This window comes from Aquarana catesbeiana, linkage group LG10 (genome assembly GCF_042186555.1).
Source record: "Aquarana catesbeiana isolate 2022-GZ linkage group LG10, ASM4218655v1, whole genome shotgun sequence".
NCBI lineage: Eukaryota > Metazoa > Chordata > Amphibia > Anura > Ranidae > Aquarana > Aquarana catesbeiana.
In genome coordinates this window covers 227402070-227424451 of record NC_133333.1, presented here as the reverse complement: position 1 = coordinate 227424451, position 22382 = coordinate 227402070, and the positions used below count along the sequence as shown (strand labels likewise).

General features: G+C 44.9%; 1 protein-coding gene across 1 annotated transcript in view; it reads right to left on the bottom strand.

Annotated features, from left to right (window-relative positions):
* The window catches only part of LOC141111249 (indolethylamine N-methyltransferase-like), a 74973-nt gene extending 52825 nt beyond the window's left edge, over positions 1-22148 (bottom strand). The window contains exon 1 of the mRNA XM_073603392.1: positions 21958-22148. Coding sequence (XP_073459493.1) covers positions 21958-22108 — 151 coding nt within the window. The 5' untranslated portion in view covers positions 22109-22148. The remainder of the gene's footprint in view (positions 1-21957) is intronic.
* Between the last annotated feature and the right edge of the window lie 234 nt (positions 22149-22382).

Sequence of the window (22382 nt, the reverse complement as noted above, 5' to 3'; positions counted from 1 at the left end):
ATGCGTTCAGACAATTTTTTAGTCCGTAGCCCCAAGGTATGATCGGTTCAAGCAACCATCGCCAGCGTCTGTTTTAAATGGTGCAGGAATACCTAGGGGCAAGATCTGACTTGGACACCTTTCCCACTGAAAATCCTCTGGGTTATTGGGTCTTGAGGATGGATCACTGGCCAGAGCTTGCACAGTATGCAATTGAGCTACTGGCCTGTCCTGCATCCAGCGTTCTTTCGGAACGCACATTCAGTGCTGCTGGAGGCTTTGTAACCGATCACAGGGTGCGCCTGTCCACCGACTCGGTCGATCGACTGACCTTCATAAAAATGAATCAGTCTTGGATCACCACCAGCTACCAAGCACCTGATGCTGATGTAACCGAATATTTTTTTTTGAAAAGTCAGATCCCTTCAAGACTGCTTATGCTGATGCTGAGTGACTATCCTGTTATGCTGAGTGATTATCCTCTTCCTCCTGAATGATCATGCTAATAGCTTGTAAGAACATTTTTGGTTCTGGGTGCCGCTACCAGTGGCTAAGGCCCAATTTTTCAGCCCCTGTTTAACAGGGGCGTGTAATTACAATTTTTGATGCAATATTTTGCAGGAGGGTTTGTTGCTGTGCTCAACTAGAGTATCTGTGAGGTGTTGTGGCACCAGCACCAGTGCCTATGGCCCAATTTTTCAGCCCCAACAGGGACATGTAATTACAATTCTTGATCTAATATTTCACAGCAGGGCCCATTCCTGCGCCCACCAAGAGTAACTGTGAGGGCTTACAGTGTTGTGGCAACACCACCACCACCACCACCACCAAAGGCCCAATTTTTCTGCCCCTGTTCAACAATGGCATGTAATTACATTTCTTGATCTAATAGTTCACAGCAGGGCCCGTTCCTGCGCCCACCAAGAGTAACTGTGAGGGCTTACAGTGTTGTGGCAACACCAACACCTAAGGCCCCAATTTCTGCAGAGTATATAGGGCAGGCCCCTACTTTCAAACATCCAACTTACAATCGACTCCTACTTGCAAACAGAAGGAGACCACAGGAAGTGAAATGAAACCTACCCCTAAGAAGGTAAATTCTCTCCTGTAAGGGGAAAAATGTATCTCCTCTCCACTGATGCTTTATCACCAATCCTTGTTTCACTAAAACCCCCAAATTTTCAAAAAACATTTGTCATTGGGACAGGAAGTGAGGTGAAATCTTATGAAGAGGAGCACAGACAGCAAAACAAATGTTACAGGGGTGATAACCCTTCCCTAGGTTTTCCAAAAAGCTTAAAAATCGATTTTTTGGCTGGTGCTACACTTTAAAAATGTACCAGTTCAAAATTACAAACAGATTCTACTTAACAACAAACCTACAGTCCCTGTCTTGTTTGCACCACCTGTATACTGCTGTTCAGAGTATATAGGGTCTGGGGGCCCCACGCCTTTCCTTTTTTTAATTTGGGTACGGGGTTCCCCTTAATATCCATACAAGACCCAAAGGGCCTGGTAATGGACTGGGGGGGTACCCATGCTGTTTGTCTCACTGATTTTCATCCATATTGCCGGGACCGACAGTATATTAAAGCCGCAAACAGTTTTAAAAGACTTTTATTCCTTTAAAAATGCCATTTTGTGCAGGGACTGTTCTAAGCACGGGCAACATGCGCCACTTTACAGGCATACTATAGTCACCCCCCAGGTACGATATTTAAAGGAATATTTCACTTTTTTTTCACTTCAAGCATCCTTAAAATCACTGCTCCTGAAAAAAGGACGTTTTTAAAACTTTTTTTGCATTGATACATGTCCCTTGGGGCAGGACCCGGGTCCCCAAACCCTTTTTAGGACAATACCATGCAAATTAGCCTTTAAAATTAGCACTTTTTATTTCGAACGTTCGAGTCCGTTTCGGTCCGTTCGCAGGTTCTGGTGCAAACCGAACCGGGGGGGTGTTCGGCTCATCCCCACTCACTAGTGTATTAGTAAATTTAGAGCCCAAAATGGCAAATTGAAGGTACACTAGTGAAGAGGCCTAAACGTTTCTGAGCATGACAGATAGTGAAGAGGAAGTCACTCATCTGTCAGATTCAGGCTCAGAATATGATCCTGTAGACCACGGCGGCTCCATGACAGATAGCTCTGAGGACAGAGTTGTGGTCCCTGCCAAGGTCAGGCGTACTAGACCCTGATCTTCTTCTGCTGTTGTTGAGGTGCAAGAACCACAAGGCTCTCATATGGAGCAGAGAAGTACTAGTGCCGCTCATCCTTCTGGTGAACTGGCAAGCACCAGCGGCCTAGTACACCCAGGTCGTATTCAAACCAGCACTGCAGTAACACGTGGTGACATGGCGAGTCCCATAAGTGCAGTTCCAACTGGCAAGGTGGCAAGCGCAAGTAGTGTCCCACTGCCACCAAGAAGACAAAGACAGGCCGTCGAGTCCATAGTGCCCTTCCTGCTGCATTTGCCAATCCTAATTGGGAACCCAACACTTCTGCAGCACCCGTACTTCCCCCATTCACTGGCCAACCCGGAATTCAGGTGGAAACAGTTGATTTTACGTCACTTGATTTTTGTTCGCTGTTTTTCACTGAAGATCTCTGTAGATCTGTTGTGGACCAAAGAAATTTGTATGCTGGTCAATTCATCGCCGCTAATCCCCAGTCCTCCCTTACCAGAGATTGGAAACCAATTACAGGTTCCGAATTTAAGACCTTTCTGGGCCTATCCCTCGACATGGGCATAGTTAAAATGAGTATGTTGCGGTCATATTGGTCCACTGACCCAATTTACCATATGCCTAGCTTTTGTGCCTCCATGACCAGGGCATGATACGAGCAGATCTTGCGGTTCATGCATTACAACAACAATTAACTCTGTGGTGCTCGTGGAGACCCTGTATACGATCAGCTCTACAAAATTCTGCCCCTCGTAAACCACTTCAACCAATGTTTTACAGACTTCTTTACTCCCCATCAAGTTGTCTGTGTTGATGAGTCCCTGATTAAGTTTTCTGGCCGTTTGTCTTTCAAATAGTATCTTCCTAGCAAGCGTGCCAGATACGGGGTCAAGATGTATAAGCTCTGGAACAGGGCCACAGGCTATACATGTAGTTTTATGGTTTACGAGAGAAGAGATAGTCACGTAGAGCCGCCAAACTGCCCAGATTACATGGGGAGCGCTGGCAAGTTTATGTGGGACTTGGTGTCACCCTTATTTGGAAAGAGGTACCATTTGTATGTGGACAATTATTACACGAGCGTGTCACTTTTTAGTCACTTGTTTGATCATCAGATTGGCGCATGTGGCACTATGCGATCTAATCGCCGGGGCTTACCCCAGAGGCTTGTAGATTCCCGGGCTGGGGGAGAGAGCCTGCTTGAAGTGTAATAACTTGCTCGCTGTGAAGTGGAGGGATAATAAGAATGTTTTCGTTCTTTCCTCCCTTCATGCAGACACGACGGTCCAAATTCCTACGGCGACTGGTGTTGTGGAGAGACCCCTCTGTGTCCACGAATATAACCAAAATATGGGAGGGGTGGACCTCAACGACCAGTTGTTGGCGCCGTACCTAGTTGCCCGTAAGGCCAGACGCTGGTACAAAAAAGTGTCTGTTTATTTATTTCAATTGGCTTTGCTGAACGCTCATGTGCTATACAGAGCTTCAGGACGGACTCGATCCTTCCTTAAATTCCAGGAAGAGATTGTCAGAGCCCTTCTGTTTCCAGACAGTGCTCCACCTCACCTTCCCAATCCAAATGTAGTAAGCCGGCTGCATGAGAGACATTTTCCGTATGTCCTCCCGAGTACCCCTACCCAACGAGCCCCCCAAAGAAGATGTCGTGTCTGCACCCGCTATTATTGTTCCTCCTGTCCTGACAATCCTGGTCTTTGCATTGGTGAATGTTTTCGTTCAAATATTTTTATTGGTAAATAACAAGCATTAGTTACAAGCTTTACGGTACAAGGTATCATGTAGGTATAAAGCAGTGTACATCTTAACAGGTTAGGATAATGATGACATAATAAAGGTTAAAGCTTGCAAACAATATACGCTCTGTCAAGTATCTCGAGAGCCAATAAAGCTGAGTATGCTGGCATTAAGATGGACCGTGGTCCTTAATTTAGACACAATATATCATTGGTATTTATAGACATGGGGCCGGTCTCGGTAAACAATCGAGACCAACTCAACGGGGAAAAAAAGAAAAAATAAGACAGAGTATACTACCCATGTTACCAGGGATAATTAAGGGGGGTAGTGGAAAGAGTGTGAGGAGAGTAGAGAGAAGGGAAGGAGAAAGGAAAAAGTAAGGGAAAGCTGAGAAGAGGTAGAGCAGCGGTCGGGCGCGCGGGCACCGATGTGGTTTCCATAGTCAAAAGTGGTTATTAAAACTATTTCAGGGTTCTAGTAGGCACACGTCAATGTCTGGGGGCAAGAAGTGCTCTATCCATGGTTGCCAAACTCTGAAGTGCTGTGGGACTTTATCTATTATTGTTGCTTCAATTTTGCTGTGAATCATTGCCTGGGTAATTCTATTTTGCATTTCAATTATGCTAAGTGCAGGTGTCTTCCAGGCTTTGGCTATCGTTTGCTTAGCAGCTGTGAATAGGTGGAGAAGGAGACAGCGTTGGGCTCTGGTGTAGTCTTGGGGTATAAGGTTGAGTAGGGCTATAGTTGGGTTAGGTTCCAACGTGACCTGGTGGAGAGTGGAAGCCATCTGGAATGTTGCTGCCCAGAAACGTTGTACTATTGGACATGTCCACCAGATGTGGGTATGTGTTCCTTTATCTTTGCAGCCCCTGAAGCAAGTCGGGGGATACTCAGGTAGAAATTTGGCAATTCTGGATGGGACCAGGTACCATCGCATGAGCACCTTGTAGTTTGCCTCTAAGGCAACAACATTTTGGGATGAATTTTTCGTATTGGTCCATATGGTGGACCAGTCATCTGCTTCGAGATCGATGTTTAAATCTTTAGACCATTGTCTCGCATAGGTGGGAAGATTTATGGGTGGTGTCGTGAGGTGAGTGTAGAGGCGAGAGATGATACCTGGTGCGTGCAGGTCCGAGTCGCACATATTTTCAAACTCAGTCAGGGTGTCCAGCCCAGAACTGGATTTTAAATTTGTTTTGACAAAATGAGCAATTTGGAGGTAACGAAAGCACTCTTTAGGTGAAAGGTGCGCTTGCGCTTGTATAGCTGGAAATGATTTTATAGAGTTACCACTAAGTAAGTCACAAATGCGAGTCAGACCCGCTTGGGCCCAGGTTTGGAACAGGGCTGGTTCAGTGTGTGCTGGGTAGAACAGCGGATGGCCCAAAAATGATAAGAGTGGGGAGTGTGGTGAGATCAACTTAAAGGGGGTTCGTAATCTATCCCAAAGTTTGAGGGTGCAATGCGTTATTGGGTTGGTTATAGTGCCACGAGCTGCTGGGGGGAGCCACAGTAAGTTGGTAACTGTAATTGGGTGGAGATCTATGGCCTCGAGGCTGACCCATAGTGGAGTTTCATTCTTAGAGTGATATAGAATAGCCTGGGCCAGTCGGGCTGCGTGATAATAATGTAAGAAGTTGGGTATACCAAGACCTCCATTGAGCTTGTGGCGGAGTAATACTGGTCTGGCCACTCTAGGTTTAGTGGGGCCCCAAATGTATTTAAAAACTCGGTTTTGTATGGTCCTATGATAATAAGGGGGGATCGCTATCGGGAGTACCCTATATAGATATAGCAATTTCGGTAGTAATGACATTTTCACAGCTGCCACTCTTCCCAGCCAGGAGACACATAGAGGCTGCCAGGAATTAAGCAATGAAGAGAGTTGGGTTAACATTGGGAGGTAATTGGAATGGAATAAGTTTAGTGGGTCACTAGTCAGTTTAATCCCCAGGTAGGATATGGATGTTGTAGACCAAGTGAAGGGGTAGTTTTGGCGAAGTAACTCGAGATCGGTTCGTGGTAGTGACACATTGAGAGCCTTGGATTTCGCTTGGTTGACTTCTAACCCGGAGACCAGAGCAAACTTATCTAAGATGCGCATGAGGTTTGGTAAGGTTGTATGTGGCGACGTGATGAATAATAATGCATCATCTGCGAAAAGGCATAACTTATGCGTGGTAGAAGCTATCTCCAGACCACGAACGTCAGGGTTTGCTCTGATCAGGGCTGCCAAGGGTTCTATTACTAGAGCAAATAATAGGGGGGATAGGGGGCAACCCTGTCTGGTTCCACGAGTGCATTGGTGAATGTTTTGAATGCTACCTTACACTAGTGGAGTATTAGTGTAGGGTACAGCACTGCACAGACTAGGACACACTTTCACAGGGTGTCCCAAGATGCCATCGCATTTTGAGAGACCCAAACCTGGAACCGTTACAGTTACAACCATTACAGTTACAAAAAAAAAGTGTAAAAAAAGTAAAAAAAAAAAAAGAAAAACACAAAGAAAATATAAAAAAAAAAACAAAACAAAAATAGTTGTTGTTTTATTGTTCTCTCTCTCTCTATTCTCTCTCTATTGTTCTGCTCTTTTTTACTGTATTCTATTCTGCAATGTTTTATTGTTATTATGTTTTATCATGTTTGCTTTTCAGGTATGTAATTTTTTTATACTTTACTGTTTACTGTGTTTTATTGTTAACCATTTTTTTGTTTTCAGGTACGCCATTCAGCTGCAACGCAGGTTTATTTATCTTGACAGCAACAGCGTTTGGTCCCATGATACATAAAGCCGTAACTCCAGCGCTGTCGGAGGTGATTTCACCACCACAGTTAAAAAAAGAACATATATGCCGAAGCATGGGGGCAGCAGGGGCGGAGGAGCGATTTGCTCCTATCTTGCAGATACCCCCATGCTTCGGCATATGTATATATTTTAGGCACAGATTGTGTTAAAAAAAGTTTTATTTTTTACTATTTTTTTGTATTTGCTTTGCAGGTATGGTATGTCTTACTGTTATTGTATACTGTAATGTTACTTTGATTTATTCTTAACCATCATTTGCTTAGCAGGTACGCCATTCAGTTGCTGTCAGGGCTGGGCTCAGCCCTTCCTTCTCTGTGCTGGCCACTCAGCTGTCGGCTAATTGCCAGCTCCCATCTCTCTCTCCACAGTTACCCAGCTGTTGATTCTTCTCGTCAGTCCTGCCTACTTAAAGCCATCCAGCTCACTTGATCTCTGCCTTCGCCTTTGTCAACATCACAGAAACTTTCTCCTGCATTCCTGTTGAAGACTTGCTTGGCTGACGTTCCTTCTGGCTCCTGATCCTGCTTACTGTACTATTACATTTATCTCTGGCTCTCTGACATTTACTTGGCTGACTACCTGATCCGGTTACTGAACTCTGGCTTGTTTTGACTACGTTTACTCTGTTTACCTTATTATTATTATTATTATTAAACAAGTGTGATTTAACTATACTTCTGTCTCGGTCTGATTCATGGTTCCTGATAGCTGCGGCATGGATTTATTTATCTTGACAGCAACAGCATTTGCTCCCACGATACATAAAGCCATGACTCCAGTGCTGTAGGAGGTGATTTAACCACCACAGTTAAAAAAAGAGCATATATGCCGAAGCATGGGGCAGCAGGGGTGGATTTGCTCCTAACTTTTGGGAAGGATGCCCATATGCTTCAGGATATATTTTTTATGCCATTCAGCTGCAGCACTGATTTATTTAGCTGCTGGTGACATCATTTCCTCTTCCGGTTCAAGCTGGACAGCATGGAGCTGACTACTTCCTGGTTTTCCTGAATGTACAGCTATTCAGCACAACATCACACCAGAACCTCTCCCAGCTACCCGGATCGTGCAAGGAGCCTGTGGGACGCAGTAGAACTGCCAGGAATACATACTTATGACAAGCATTACTCCCACTTATATCTTAGTAGAAGAAGTTATATCTTGGTGGAGGCACCCAGGAGGGGTGCCAGGCGGTCCGTCACACTGTCTTAATAGAAACATAGGGACTGCCATTGCTGACTTTTCCTTCTGACAATGCTAACTACTTGGCTGTCCTGATTAGATTGTCCTCAGCTATCTTGTTATCCAAGGGCAGGAAGTGTGCTACTGGCAAAATCACCAGGAAAAAAAAAAAGAAGAAAGAAACTTGAAAATTAACTGTTACCGCTACTACATCTAAGAGCTGGGTGGGCCTATGTTACTGACGTCATCACGTTTTGTCTCTTCGGAGATTGATGGTACAGGGAGTAGCAGGCAGAGGAAGCCTGAGGAGACGCCGCTAATCCAATTATTGACATACCGCGTGTATATCAGCTCTATGTCGTAAGTGCAATCTATTTGAATGCAATAAATTAATCTTTTAAGTACTGCACTATAGGCGCAATTTTTGTTTATGTCTTTGAGTGACAAGGATCCAGCAGTTTGGGATATCCAAATAGGTTTTTGGGAGACCGAATTCCCTGTGCTTGGTTAGACCGCTATTGTGGTCATTTCTGCGGGTAAGAAGACTACATACTCACTCTGGGTGTAAAGGCTGTTTGGAAGAAGGGGCTCTTTCTTCACGGCATTGGGCCTATATTGTATCTTCATACCTGCATGGATATCTTCTGATCACTGTCTATTTTATTTGGGAATTTTCTCTAGTTCAAACATTTATTTTTATTTTTAATATTTTTTTTCATTGTGTTTCTTCACTGTTGGTTTATGTATATTTTCATCCACCTGAACAATATTGTGGATTTCACTCAATTTATTATTCTTTTGGAATATAATATTTTTTGCAATTGTATATGTAATTTGTCATTTATAGAGTTTCACAATACCTAAATAGGTTCACTTTATTATAAATGTACTATTGATTCTTAGTCTCTTATATTTCAGATATTGAGACTCTGCTTTAGTTTTCCAATTTCACTATCTCAGGTTTTTCACCACTTCTGAATATCTGATATAAATTTAAATTTTTCTTTTTACTCACACTGATACTAGAGCTGCACCTACCCCATATTTTCCACTGATCTGAGTGTGTATTAATTCTTTGGTGCTGGCAGCTTTATTTATTTGATTTACTTAAATTTTTTATTCATATATTGTTTTCGAGAGCAGCGTTAACCGTTCGTTTTTTTTCCACTGATTTATTTATCTTGACAGCAACAGCGTTTGCTCTCATGATACATAAAGCTGTGACTCCAGCGCTGTAGGAGGTGATTTCACTACCACAGTTAAAAGCCAAATGGTGCAGGTATGCCCATCATTAGAAGTGGGTGAATGAAGGGTGGTATTCTAATGGTGGGCATACCCACCAATCAATCTCTATATTTCATTCAGCCCACAGGCTGCATGATAAAAAAGATTACAATATATGCCCAACAAGGACCAGCAACATACTGGTAGTGGTTATACCAGAATGACGCCTGCGGGTTTAGGTATCATCTTGGTATCATTCTTTACAGTCAGCGGTCGGCTTTCATGTAAAAGCAATCCTAGGGGCTAATTAGCCTCTAGACTGCTTTTACAAGCAGTGGGAGGGAATGTCCCCCCCTCCCACCGTCTTCCATGGTTTTCTTTGGCTCTCCTATCCCAACAGGGAACCTGAGAATGCAGCCGGTGGTTCCGCCAGCTGCCCATAGAGCCAATCAGAGACCAGAATGGCTCCAATCATCTCTATGGCCTTAGAAACCGGAAGCTATGAGCATTACATGACTTAGATTTCACTGGATATTTAACAGCGCCATTGGGAAATTGGGAAAGAATTTTATCACACCGATCTTGGTGTGGTCAGATGCTTTGAGGGCAGAGGACAGATCTAGTGTCTAATAGACCCCATTTTTTTCAAAAAAGAGTACCTGTCCCTACCTATTGCTATCATAGGGGATATTTACATTCCCTGAGAACAATAAAAATGATTTAAAAAAAATGAAAGGAACAGTTTAAAAATAAAATAAAAAAGCAAAATAAATGGTTAAAAAAAAGCGCACTCCTGTCCCCCCTGCTCTCGCGCAAAGGCGAACGCAAGCTTCAGTCTGGCACCATAAGTAAACAGCAATTGCACCCTGCATGTGAGGTATCACCGCAAAGGTCAGATCGAGGGCAGTCATTTTAGCAGTAGACCTCCTCTGTAAATCTAAAGTGGTAACTTGTAAAGGCTTTGAAAGGTTTTTAAAAATGTATGTAGCTTGTCGCCACTGCACGTTTGTGTACAATTTTTAAGCATGTTGTGTTTGATATCCATGTACTCGGACTAAGATCATCTGTTTTATTACATTAAACATTTGGGCAATATAGTGTGTTTTAGTGCATTAAAATGAAAAAAGTGTGTTTCTTCCAAAAAAAAAAATGCGTTTGAAAAATCGCTGCGCAAATGCTGTGTGAAAAAAAAAATGAAACACCCACCATTTTAATCTGTAGGGCCTTTGCTTAAAAAAAAATATATAATGTTTGGGGGTTAAAAGTAATTTTCCTGACAGACTCCATGGCAGCCTACGTGTGGGTTAACCCCGCCTCCTCTCCAATGCTATAGGACCCCATTCCCATAAAAGAGTACTCACCACTAGCTACTGCGTTCCTTTTTTGTCCTCCTCCAATGGACCTATTCAAGTTGTTCACGTCCGGTCGGACGGATCCAGGATTATGGCATAGCTCTTGCGGTGCAGCTCAGGGCCCAGCCACGGGCGGGCGAGTAGCGTTTGAGGCTGAAGATTTTCCCCTTGTGGTGGAGGGATGGTTGCCTCTGTATGCTGAAAACTTCTGGACGTACCAAACGGCTGGCAAGGTCGGAAGCATGTTTGTCTCCATGGCAGTGTTTTCTATGTATCCTGTCTTTCCCCAGGTATCTCCGGTCTCTATATCAGCGAGACCGGTCGTTTTGGGTCCTTTTCCCCTCATGGCGGCTGGAGCGCTGGTGCGTTCCAGCCTGCCTCACTACTTCCGGGTACGGCGTTCTCGCTGTTCGCGCATGCGCAATAGCCTCCTCGAGACCGAGGCTTGGCTCGCGCATGCGCAGTACGGCATAATGCCCTGGAACCGCGCGTGCGCGGTACGATCGCTGACCCATGGCGCAGGCGCGTCATGGGCGGTGACATCACGGGCGGGGAGCTTTAAATGCCGCTCTGAGACTCCCTCACAGTGGGATTTCCCTCGCAGTGAATGGGAGTGCAGCGGTCTTCCCCATGCCCAGCACTGGTCAACTTTAGGTGAGTGTTTTGAGCACTTTGGTATACTTTGTGCGTGGAAATGTAGAAATGCATATACTTGTAAAAAAAAAAAAAAAAACAAACAAAAATATATATATTTTATACTCAAAGTTTAAAAAAAAAAAAAAAAAAGGAAATAATATAATATAAAATAAATTAAAAAAAAAAAAAAAAAGAAAAAATATATAATATATATAAATAAATTTTCTCCTTGATATATGATGAGATGTTGTGACTCTTTAGGGGCAACGGACTCCTTCTTACTGGTTTGTTGGCCCATCTAGGCCATTTTTTCTCTCTTTTTTGCAGACCAGCTGCATTGTATCGCACTTCTTATAGAAGAAGCAAATTATGGATAGTTCACCGCCTTTAAGTGGCCAGCCCTCTCGCACAAGGTATGTGCTTAAGAGGGGAGGGGTGGAAGGTCAGTCGCATGGTATATGCGTTGTCTGATGACGGTCCCATCATTTTCCCTTCCCTATTGTGCTTTTTTCCAGCCCTTCTAGATCGGACCCTCAGATTCCGGTCCAGAATGTTAAAGACCTTGCCAGGCCACAACGCCAGTCTCCTTCAAGCTCCAGACGAGACTCTGCTTCTGGAGACCACCACCAGAGGAGACGATCTCATTCCTCCTCCAGACACCGCTCCCACCGCCATGACAGCCGCTCTGATCGTAGAGCCTGCTGGGGATGTGGAACAAGAGTTCCGGAGGGCAAATCACTATGTGACCGGTGCTATGCCCGGGCGGTCAGGGAAAAGGAAACAGAGACCCAGCATTTGGAATCTCTAGTTAAACGTGTGGTACAGCAATCCCTGAAAGAGTTGGATTCACCCCACACGCTGAGCCAGTCTACGGTACTGTCTGGCCCCCCGGCTGATGAGGCCCGTGAAGACCCGGCACGTCCCAGCCTTATGCGGCCTCTCTTGATTCCTCAGATGATGATCTTCGGGAGGAAGAGGAAATCGGAGGCTTTGACTTCAACATGGTGTCACCTTTAATTAAAGCAATCAAAGAGGCCCTTAAATGGGAGGATCCCGCTACTCCCCCGGCCAAGCAGAAGAAATTCTTCAAACACCTCGGAAAAGAACGCTCAAACTTTCCGCTCCTTTCAGAGCTGAAAGATATTATAGATGAGGAATGGAGCAAAATGGATAGGAAATCCTCTATGGTTAACAAAACCTCCAGATTGTACCCCTTCAAGTCAGAAGAGGTGAAATACCTAGAGAATGCTCCCCTTGTAGACGCTGCCCTGATGCGGCTGGCTAAACATGTCACTCTTCCCCTGGAGGATACGGTATCCTTCAAGGATGGTCTCGAGAGAAGGATTGACCAGGATCTGAAGAGAATCTATGGGTTGGCAGGCACGGCCTGTAAACCAGCGTTTGCTCTGGCAGCCATGTCAAAAGCCATGGAGGCTTGGGCGGAAAATGTGGATTCCTTCCTTAAGGGAATTTCGGAAGAACTGGCGGGAAGTTCAGCGGCCGCAGAATTAAAGCTAGCGGCAGTCTTCTTGGGGGAGGCATCCATTGATTTGATACGCCTGTTGGCGCGAGTCATGCTATCGTCAGTCACGGCCAAACGGGCATTATGGTTACGTCCTTGGCTTGCTGACCCTATTTCCAAACAGGCCTGGTGTAAAATTCCCTTCGAGGGATCCTCACTGTTTGGCAATAAACTCGATGATGCCATATCACGTGCTACGGGTGGCAAGTCGGGCTTCCTTCCCCAGGATAGACGCCTTCTTGGGCGGAAGAAACCTCAGTTTAGAAGACGTTCCCCAGAGCGCTCCAGGGAAGCTCGCTCTTACAAGCCCGGCAGGGACTTCAGGAAGAACTGGAGCAGAGGTCAAGCTTCCTTTCGCAAGTCCGCTAAAGGCCAGACATCCAGTGGTCGTGAGCAGGCAAAGTCCTTTTGAGATTACGCCCGCCCAGGCGGGTCGGGTAGGGGCACGGCTAAGCCTCTTCCGGCACGTCTGGGTGGCCTCGATCTCGGACTTTTGGGTGATAAGAACAGTTTCAACAGGTCACAGATGGACCTTTTCCAATATTCCTCCCCCCAGATTTGTCTCCACTCTTCTTCCCCGGTCGGAAGATCAAAGGAAAGCTCTTCTGTCCTATGTGGACCTTCTGAAGTCTCAAGGAGCAGTTGTACTTGTCCCCAGGGACGAATGGTTTCAGGGGGTATATTCTCCCCTTTTCTTAGTTCGAAAAAAGAGTGGCTCTTGGCGCCCGGTCATAGACCTGACCTACCTGAACGAGTTTATAGAGCAAGGAAAGTTCAAGATGGAATCTCTGTCGACCATTCAGCAAGCCATTCAGCCAAACGATTGGATGATTTCCATCGATTTGAAGGACGCTTACTTCCACGTCCCAGTAGAGGAGCGGCTTCACAAGTACCTACGTTTCCAAGTAGGGCAGGAGCATCTGCAGTTTATTTGCCTCCCCTTCGGGTTGACAACCTCCCCCCGGGTCTTCTCAAAGATCCTCTTAGCCACGGTGGCCCTCATAAGGTTAAAGGGGGTGCGGCTCTACCACTACCTCGACGACCTCCTGGTTCTATCTCAAAGCAGGGATCGGCTGCTGGCCCACCGGGAGCAGGTGATCTCCGCTCTATCCAGCTTCGGGTGGCTTCTGAATCTTGCAAAGAGCCACCTAATTCCGACTCAACGCCTAATATATCTGGGAGCACAGTTCGACACCGTAAGAAGCACTATTTCTCTTCCACTACAGAAAGTTCCGGTGGTCCGGGACAGAATTGCTCGGGCTCTACATGCCTCACACCTGAAGGCCTCTCAGTGTCTAATAATCATCGGCACGATGGTCTCCACGACTCCCATGGTCAAATGGGCCTTGTGGAGATTACGTCCCTTCCAGTCAGGGTTCCTGCAGCAATGGGAAACAGGGGACAAGAATCAGGTCATCCGGGTGACATCATCAATGAGAAACAGCCTCTTCTGGTGGCTCCAACGCAAGAACTTACTGACATGTCATTCCATTGCTCCCACCGCCTGGATCACGGTTACGACCGATGCCAGCGGGACGGGCTGGGGAGCCCTCTGCGGTTCGAACCTTGCACAGGGCAAATGGGATCCATGCCTGCCAGTCCCGGGTTCGAACGTCCTAGAGCTCAGAGCGGCCTGGTGTGCACTGCAGTCCTTCTCTCACCTACTGAAAGGGAACTCAGTATTGCTAAGAATGGACAACACAACGGCAGTCGCCTATGTGAAGAGGCAGGGGGGTACCCGGAGCCTCAATCTCCTTCGGGAAGTCGAGCCCATCCTTTCCTGGGCACAGAAGAACCTATGCAATATCTCGGCAGTGTTTGTCCCAGGGGTCCAAAATACCCAAGCAGACTTCCTTTCTCGCACCAAGCTGGACAACAACGAGTGGTCCCTGAATATGGAGACATTCAGATGGGTCTCATCACTGGGGATCGAACCCGAGGTGGATCTATTTGCCTCACGCCACAACTGCAAGTTGAAGAAATATTATGCCAGAGGTCATTGCAGCCAGGCTCTCGGGTCGGACGCACTGACGGATCTCTGGAGATTCAACAAGGCCTATGCCTTTCCACCGCTTCCAGTCATCCTGAGGTTCCTGCAGAGGCTCAGTTCGGAAACAGCCGAAGTGTTGATGATAGCTCCATACTGGCCGAACAGGCCATGGTTCCCTCTCCTTGTCCAGCTCAGCTTCAGGGACCCGGTGCCTCTCCCTCTCAGGCCGGACCTTCTTTCTCAGGGGTCAGTTCTGCACCCATGTCCGGCAGTACTGAGACTGATGGTCTGGTTCTTGAGAGGGAGAGGCTAATCTCGCTTGATTGCGCTCCCTCAGTGATCTCAACTCTTATGAGCTCAAGAAGATCTAGCACGAATAAAGTCTACAGTAGGATCTGGTCCAAGTTTGTGGATTTCTGCTCTTCTAACGGCAGGTCTTGTAGACACCCGGAGGTGCAAGACGTCCTCAGCTTCCTTCAAACAGGTTTAGACCTACCATTATCCATCAGCTCGCTTAGAGTCCAGGTATCTGCACTGTCTGCCTTCTCAGGGTCTTCTTGGGCAAATAATCCGTTAATCCGGCAATTCTTTCGTGGCGCTTCAAGGCTTAAGCCCCAAAGAAAATCCAGGTTCCCCAAATGGGATCTGCCACTAGTTCTGGATTCAATCTCGGGACTCAGTACTAGCGGGCCTTCCCCGCTCTCTATTAAGGACTTCTCGGCAAAGGTGGTCTTTTTAGTAGCCGTCACATCGGCAAAAAGGGTCTCTGAGATTGGCTCTCTGGGTTGTGAAGAACCCTTCCTGACGTTCTTCCCAGACCGGGTAGTACTCGTCCCTATGCTGGGTTTAAATCCAAAAGTGTCCTCAGTGTTCCATGATAATCAAGAAATAGTCCTTCCCACGTTTAAGTCTCCAGGATCTTCCGAAATTCATCCTCTGGATGTAGGGGAAGCAATTAAAGAATACCTGAGAATAACTTCTCCCTTCAGACGTTCTGACCATTTATTTATTTTACACTCAGGAAGCAATAAAGGGAAAAAAGCTTCGATTAGGACACTCGCTACTTGGATTGTTCAGACTATTCAACAAGCATACAGGGCGAAGGGCTTGGCTCCTCCACAGGCGGTGACAGCTCACTCCACCAGGGGAATGGCGGCTTCATGGGCGGCAGCTCGACACGTGGCCCCGGACACCATATGCAAAGCGGCCTCGTGGGCCTCTATCAATACTTTCATGTCTCACTATTGTATTGAGCCTGCTTCATTGTCCTCTGTAAACTTTGCTTTGAGAATCCTATCGGTTGATAGGGCAAATTAAAATTTTTGGTTTGACTCAACATACCCACCCGTGTGGTCGGCTAGTTATTTCCCACACGTAGGCTGCCATGGAGTCTGTCAGGAAAAAGGAAAATTTATTATCAAATACTTACCGTAATTTTCCTTTCCTGATGGACTCCATGGCAGACGGAGTTCCCACCCATTGGTCATAGAGTAGGCTAGTTACGGAACGCAGTAGCTAGTGGTGAGTACTCTTTTATGGGAATGGGGTCCTATAGCATTGGAGAGGAGGCGGGGTTAACCCACACGTAGGCTGCCATGGAGTCCATCAGGAAAGGAAAATTACGGTAAGTATTTGATAATAAATTTTCCTTTTTCTTGCAAAAAAAATTTTTTTTTTCATGTAAACAAAAAGTGTCAGAAGGGCTTTGTCTTCAAGTGGTTAGAAGAGTGGGTGATGTGTAACATAAGCTTCTAAATGTTGTGCAAAAATGCAAGGACAGTTAAACCACCCCAAATAACCCCATTTTGGAAAGTAGACACCCCAAGCTATTTGCTGAGAGGCATGTTGAGTCCATGGAATATTTTATATTTTGACACAAGTTGCGGGAAAAAGACAATTTTTTTTTTTTTTGCACAAAGTTGTCACTAAATGATATATTGCTCAAACATGCCATGGGCATATGTCAAAATTAACCCCAAAATACATTCTGTTGCTTCTCCTGAGTACAGGGATACCATCTTGGCATTTTATGGCCTTCAAAACTGTGATAAGTAGTGAGGAGTGAAATCAAAAATGTACCCCCTTAGAAATCCTGAAGGCGGTGCTTGGTTTTTGGGGCCCCGTACGTGGCTAGACTCCCAAAAAGTCCCACACATGTGGTATCCCCATACTCAGGAGAAGCAGCTAAATGTATTTTGGGGTGCAATTACACATATAACCATGGCATGTGTGAGCAATATATCATTTAGTGACAGCTTTTTGTAAAAAAAAATATATTTCTTTTTTTTTTTGTCATTATTCAATCACTTGGGACAAAAAAATTAAATATTCAATGGGCTCAACATGCCTCTCAGCAATTTCCTTGGGGTGTCTACTTTCCAAAATGGGGTCATTTGGGGGGGGGGGGGGGTTTGTACTGTCCTGTCATTTTAGCACCTGAAGAAATGAGATAGGCAGTCAATCATAAACTAAAAGCTATGTAAGTTCCAGAAAATGTACCCTAGTTTGTAGATGCTATAACGTTTGCGCAAACCAATAAATATATGCTTATTGACATTTTTTATACCAAAGAGATGTGGCTGAATATATTTTGGCCTAAATGTATGACTAAAATTGAGTTTATTGGATTTTTCTTATAACAAAAATTAGAAAATATCATTTTTTTTCAAAATTTTCAGTCTTTTTCCATTTTTATCGCAAAAAATACAAATTGCAGGGGCAATCAAACACCATCAAAAGAAAGCTCTATTTGTGTGAACAAAAGGACGCAAAGTTCGTTTGGGTACAGCATTGCATGACCGCGTAATTACCAGTTAAAGCAGCGCAGTGCCAAATTTATTTATGTAACGCTGCTGCTCAAGGACATGCTGGCCCTGGGGTTTTTTGCAGCTTGAAAACGCCTATGCCACTAAAAGCTCCTAAAAGCTTATGTGGACACATAGAATAACATGGAGAGACATTTTAAACCTGTAAAAAAAAAAACGCATGATGCTCCTAAAAGCGGTAGGAAAAACACCCTGTGTGTATGAGCCTTAATTCGCACAAATATGAACAGTACTTATTGGAAAACATGGGGTGCAACTTGTCATGTGACTTTGGGGTCCAAACTTGCATGACAAGTCGTACAAGTGTAAACTGGGCCTTAAAGATAGAAAACGGAGAAAAGAAAATAACCCCTCAAAAAGTGGTGGGACTTTAAAGGCAACGGAGTAAAAATAAAAACAGTTTTATTAACACAAATATACAAAAATATACATATCAAGAAAATTCAAATACAGTCGTATAGATCAGTTTAACAGTAAAAACAGGATTGTACTGGTGAGCGAACCAGAAGTATGTTCATGTAGTCTTCCACCTGAGCCTACGCGTTTCGGGACTACAAGAGTCCCTTCATCAAGGGCAAATGGTAGGCGGACTTTACACTGATAAAACATGAAATAGCGTAATTAGAAACAAATGCATTGAACATATTTACTGCATCTAACATCATTCTAGGAAAAAAAAAAAAAAAACACATACCCAAGCATAACCAAGAAGAGAGGCCGACTGTCGGAGCAGTTCTCGGGGGCAACAACACACAGGGCGCCAGGAATCCAAAATAGGAAACGGGCGTGTCTCTGGCCCCGCCTTCTCCACACTGGTCCCAATGTGCTACCCCAGGGGGGGATTCCGGGAGTGACAGCGCTGCCCCAAGAGGGCCCAGCAAGCGAAGAACCAGAGGGGAGGAGAAAAAAAAATTAATTATCTGAAAATACAAAGGAGAGAAGGCCTTATGTACTGGAGTACTGAAAGAAGGGCCTGTAAAGTAATTAAGTATAAGTATACATTAAGTATACATATGCTAAAAACGCATAAACACCGCACGTTGAAGCGGCAAACACCCATGTGCTCAAGATGCATAAACACCGCACATCCTGCGGGTATGCATCCAGGCCGGGGGTGAAAAAATGTTCTAAATGTTCATGACTTACCCCAATATTAGTGTATGAGGGATATGGTAATTAGGTGTGGGTAGGTGTCCCCAATATGCGAGCAGGGGGAGCGGGTGTGCCTTGAGCGCAAGATCAGCTGCAGGTATTATCGAGAGTAGCAACTTCCTACAGAAAAGTCTGTAGAGAAAGGCAAGAGAAAGGTGTAAGTTATATGTAGTGCTGCCCAATGTGTGTGAACGGGGTATTCCCCAGGCAGGCACATTAAAAAGCAAACCAGGATTAAAGGTTTTTGAAAAGGTTTTTTGAAAAGGAACGGTGTTAACGAGTATGATACGGGAAAGCCTTACCTTGTCTCTGGTGTTATGTTGCAGTATCATTAGTGGCTTTAAGCCGTCTCCAACCACCACCGCCGAGTTGGACAATGACACCGACACGGCGTTCGGTGGTTGAATATAAAGAGGAAGGGGAGGTGAGTGCGGCAATGATTGGCGTTTAGATCCCGCCAATCATACCGCTGCTCCAATCGGGGTGCGGGTGCCATGGAGATCCTACAGCGTCGATCCACGGACGCTGAAAAAAGGAATCCATGGCAACCGTCAGACGCTGCTCAAATGCGCGCCATTCACTGCTCCAATCAGGGTGAGAGTATCGTGGAGACAGCGTCGATCCAACTAAGGACGCTGAAAGGAGGGATCCATGGCAACGCTGAGACGCCATTCAGTCTCGCGCCGCTTGCCGCTCCAGTCAAGGTATAGGTGCCATGGAAACCTCACAGCGTCAATCCACCTACGGACGCTGAGAAGAGGGATCCATGGCAACACTATAACACCGCTCAGTGTAGCAGGAAGGGGGAAGAAAATTACAAGCCCTGACAACAGGAAAACAAGAGAAAGGAGGGCTCGCACAGAGGTACTCTACCCATCTACCGATGTTTGGGCAGAATGTGCACCAACTAGAGTGCTGCAAATCACTCCGTAAGGGGGGCTACTAAGAAAGTGTTGTTTACATACAGAATTGGAATTGGGGTGGGGGTAAAAAATTATTAATTAAAGGGGCAAGGGCAACGAGTAGCCACATCCGCCTAAGTGAGTTAGCGATAGAGTCATCAGCCTCATAAGCTCATATCCTCGGTTGTTTGTGTGGAGTCGTCAACCTCATATATTGGTACCTTCGGATGATTGCCAAAAGGGCACCACAGGGGCAGAGGGACCCTGAGCGAGAACTGCACGGCACCCCCCCACAGCGAACCATGGGGGGGGTCATGCAGAAAACGCCCACCGATGCATAAAAGGGCACCGTAATCCACGGGCGCAGACAGGCAGCCATAAGCCGCCAATCACTCCGCGAGAATGTTCCGGGTACCCGTGGAGAGGCCCCCCGACGGACAAAAGTTCCTGGGAGGCCCGCGTGCGCCGGGCGGGACAAAGAGAGGCCAGAGCTGTGGTGAAAAGATGTTTCCCAAGTAAAGCCGACAGTGAGCCCCAAATGATGATATGCCCGTATGAAAGAAAAAGAAAATGAAAATATGAATGTAAAATGGTGATGCATGACAATCACATACAAGAAAGAAACCAAAAAGGACATAACAGCACCCTACAGATCAGTACTTTATAAGTCTTTCTCGCAAACCCCAGAGGAGAAACCTTCTAAGAAAGGTCTAAAACTCAAATGGTCATTAAGGCCGGGGGGTGAGGTGGCAGCAAGGTCTGCAATCCAGCGGGCTTCCCATTGTAGCAAGGCCTTGTTCCAATCCCCACCCCTCGGGCTGGGGTGCACTCTGTCCAAAATTAAAAAGTAAATATTAGGAAAAGTACCATGATGCACATTCACCACATGTCTCCCCAGTGGGAGTTCAGGGTTCGCTTTCCTCATGGCAGAGATGTGCCTTGAGGCTCGCAACGAGAATTTCTGTTTGGTCTTGCCTACGTAGAAATGAAAACATTGGCAAACTAGAAGGTATATCACACCCTCTGTCTTGCAGTTTGCAAAATGGCGTGGTCTATATGGATGTCCATTGGGGAGGGTCACATTCTGTTGTGTATTCATGAATCTACATATGGAACATCCTCCACATGTGAATGTTCCAAATCTCTTACAGATAGAAAACAAGTATTATAATGTTTGTGAATTGACCTTTTACAAGCAAATACATAAAAAGTGATAATATAATGAGTGACATATTCACCAAATAAAACAGTCATAAGAAATACATTATCATTTGTTATCGTCTCATCATAATGTGGTACCAGTTTATGATTCTGTTTTACAATAATCTTCTTTGGATCAGGCTGCCACTGTTGAACCTTCCACCTCAAGTTGGAGTTCTACATCCCTTCATTGTGCCATTGGATGGAGTAAATGGACAGAGGCTTAATCTGGAAGTTGTTGTTTGCCTCCCATGGAAGTGGCACCCAAGACAGCTTTTCACAATAAAATGTTTTTTTTTTTTTAAACCCACTGAAAAAGTCGCTAAAAATTATTTCTAGAACGCAACCTTGACTGGTACTTGTCTAAACCCTTATCCTGGACTTGCTTACTCCAGGAACATTATTTACCCAAAAGTAGACTTCATTTAACCAATTATAGTAAATCAGAGGGCGATTGGTTGCTCCAGATGAAACACATTTTTTGTGTTGATCTTTGTTATTTATTTAGAAAATTCAATTTAATCTCATGTACATCGGTGTTATAAAATATCAATCAAATCAATTTCAATTGCAGGTTGTAACATAACAAAATGTGGAAGAGCCCATAGTGAGGTGAATATTTTTTTTAAAGAAACAGCATGTTTTTTTGTAAGAAATAAAGCATTCTCCCTCTACTAGAAATAGGAAGCTGTGAGGTCAGAGCTATGGGGACTCCCATGTATGTTAGTGATACTCATAATCCTCTTACAAACGATCGGATTATCGGCAGGGAATTGTGTGATGAGAGACTGTTGGCCTAAAACCTGACTGTTAGTATGCTCCATCAGACAATTGTTGTCCAACTTTCCTCCAACAAATGTTGGGTGGCAGGCTAGTAAATTTTCAGTGGACAACGGTCTGTCATCAGATTTTCGTATCGTCTGTATACAAATCCATCACACAAAAGTCCAAAGTACAAACACGCATGCTCAAAATCAATGCTCACCAAACACGACATTAGCAGAAGGTGCCCAAAGGGTGGCACTCAAGAGCTGAAATTCCATGTAGTACGTCACTACTTTCGTTTTTTTTGGCCGACAATTGTGTGCCGTTAGTATACAAGACAAGTTCATGGCATACTCCCTTCATACAAAAGTCTGATGCTCTGTTGGCCAACAATCTGATCGCATGTACGAGGCTCTAGATTTATTAACAACATTAATCTTTTTTTGTTAAAAACATCAGTCTATGCTGTACATACCGGTGCTGAGCTGATAGTGAATCATCGCCATTGGAAATTTTAAAGTATCATCTGCAAAGACCATGTCCTCCTTATTAGAGAAATATGATTCAAGAAAACCTCTGGCATCCATTCCATGTACATGATAGAGTTTATGTGTTGTGGAATCCATCGTCCTGCAATGCTGAACTTCCCCTCTATGATTTCTGCTTTCAACTAAGCTTTAATGTTTGAGTTCTATATATATTCTTTTGAAATAAGGTGGTTACATTTTATTGTAATATAATCATAAATATATTTATAAAGCAGTCATGTGGATAGTGCTGACTGAGGCATGATTGCCATCTGAGTTTGCAAAGGTTTAACCACTTTAAGACCAGGCTTTTTTTTACATTTGTTGTTTTCAAGTAAAAATCTGTATTTTTATACTAGAAAATTACTTAGAA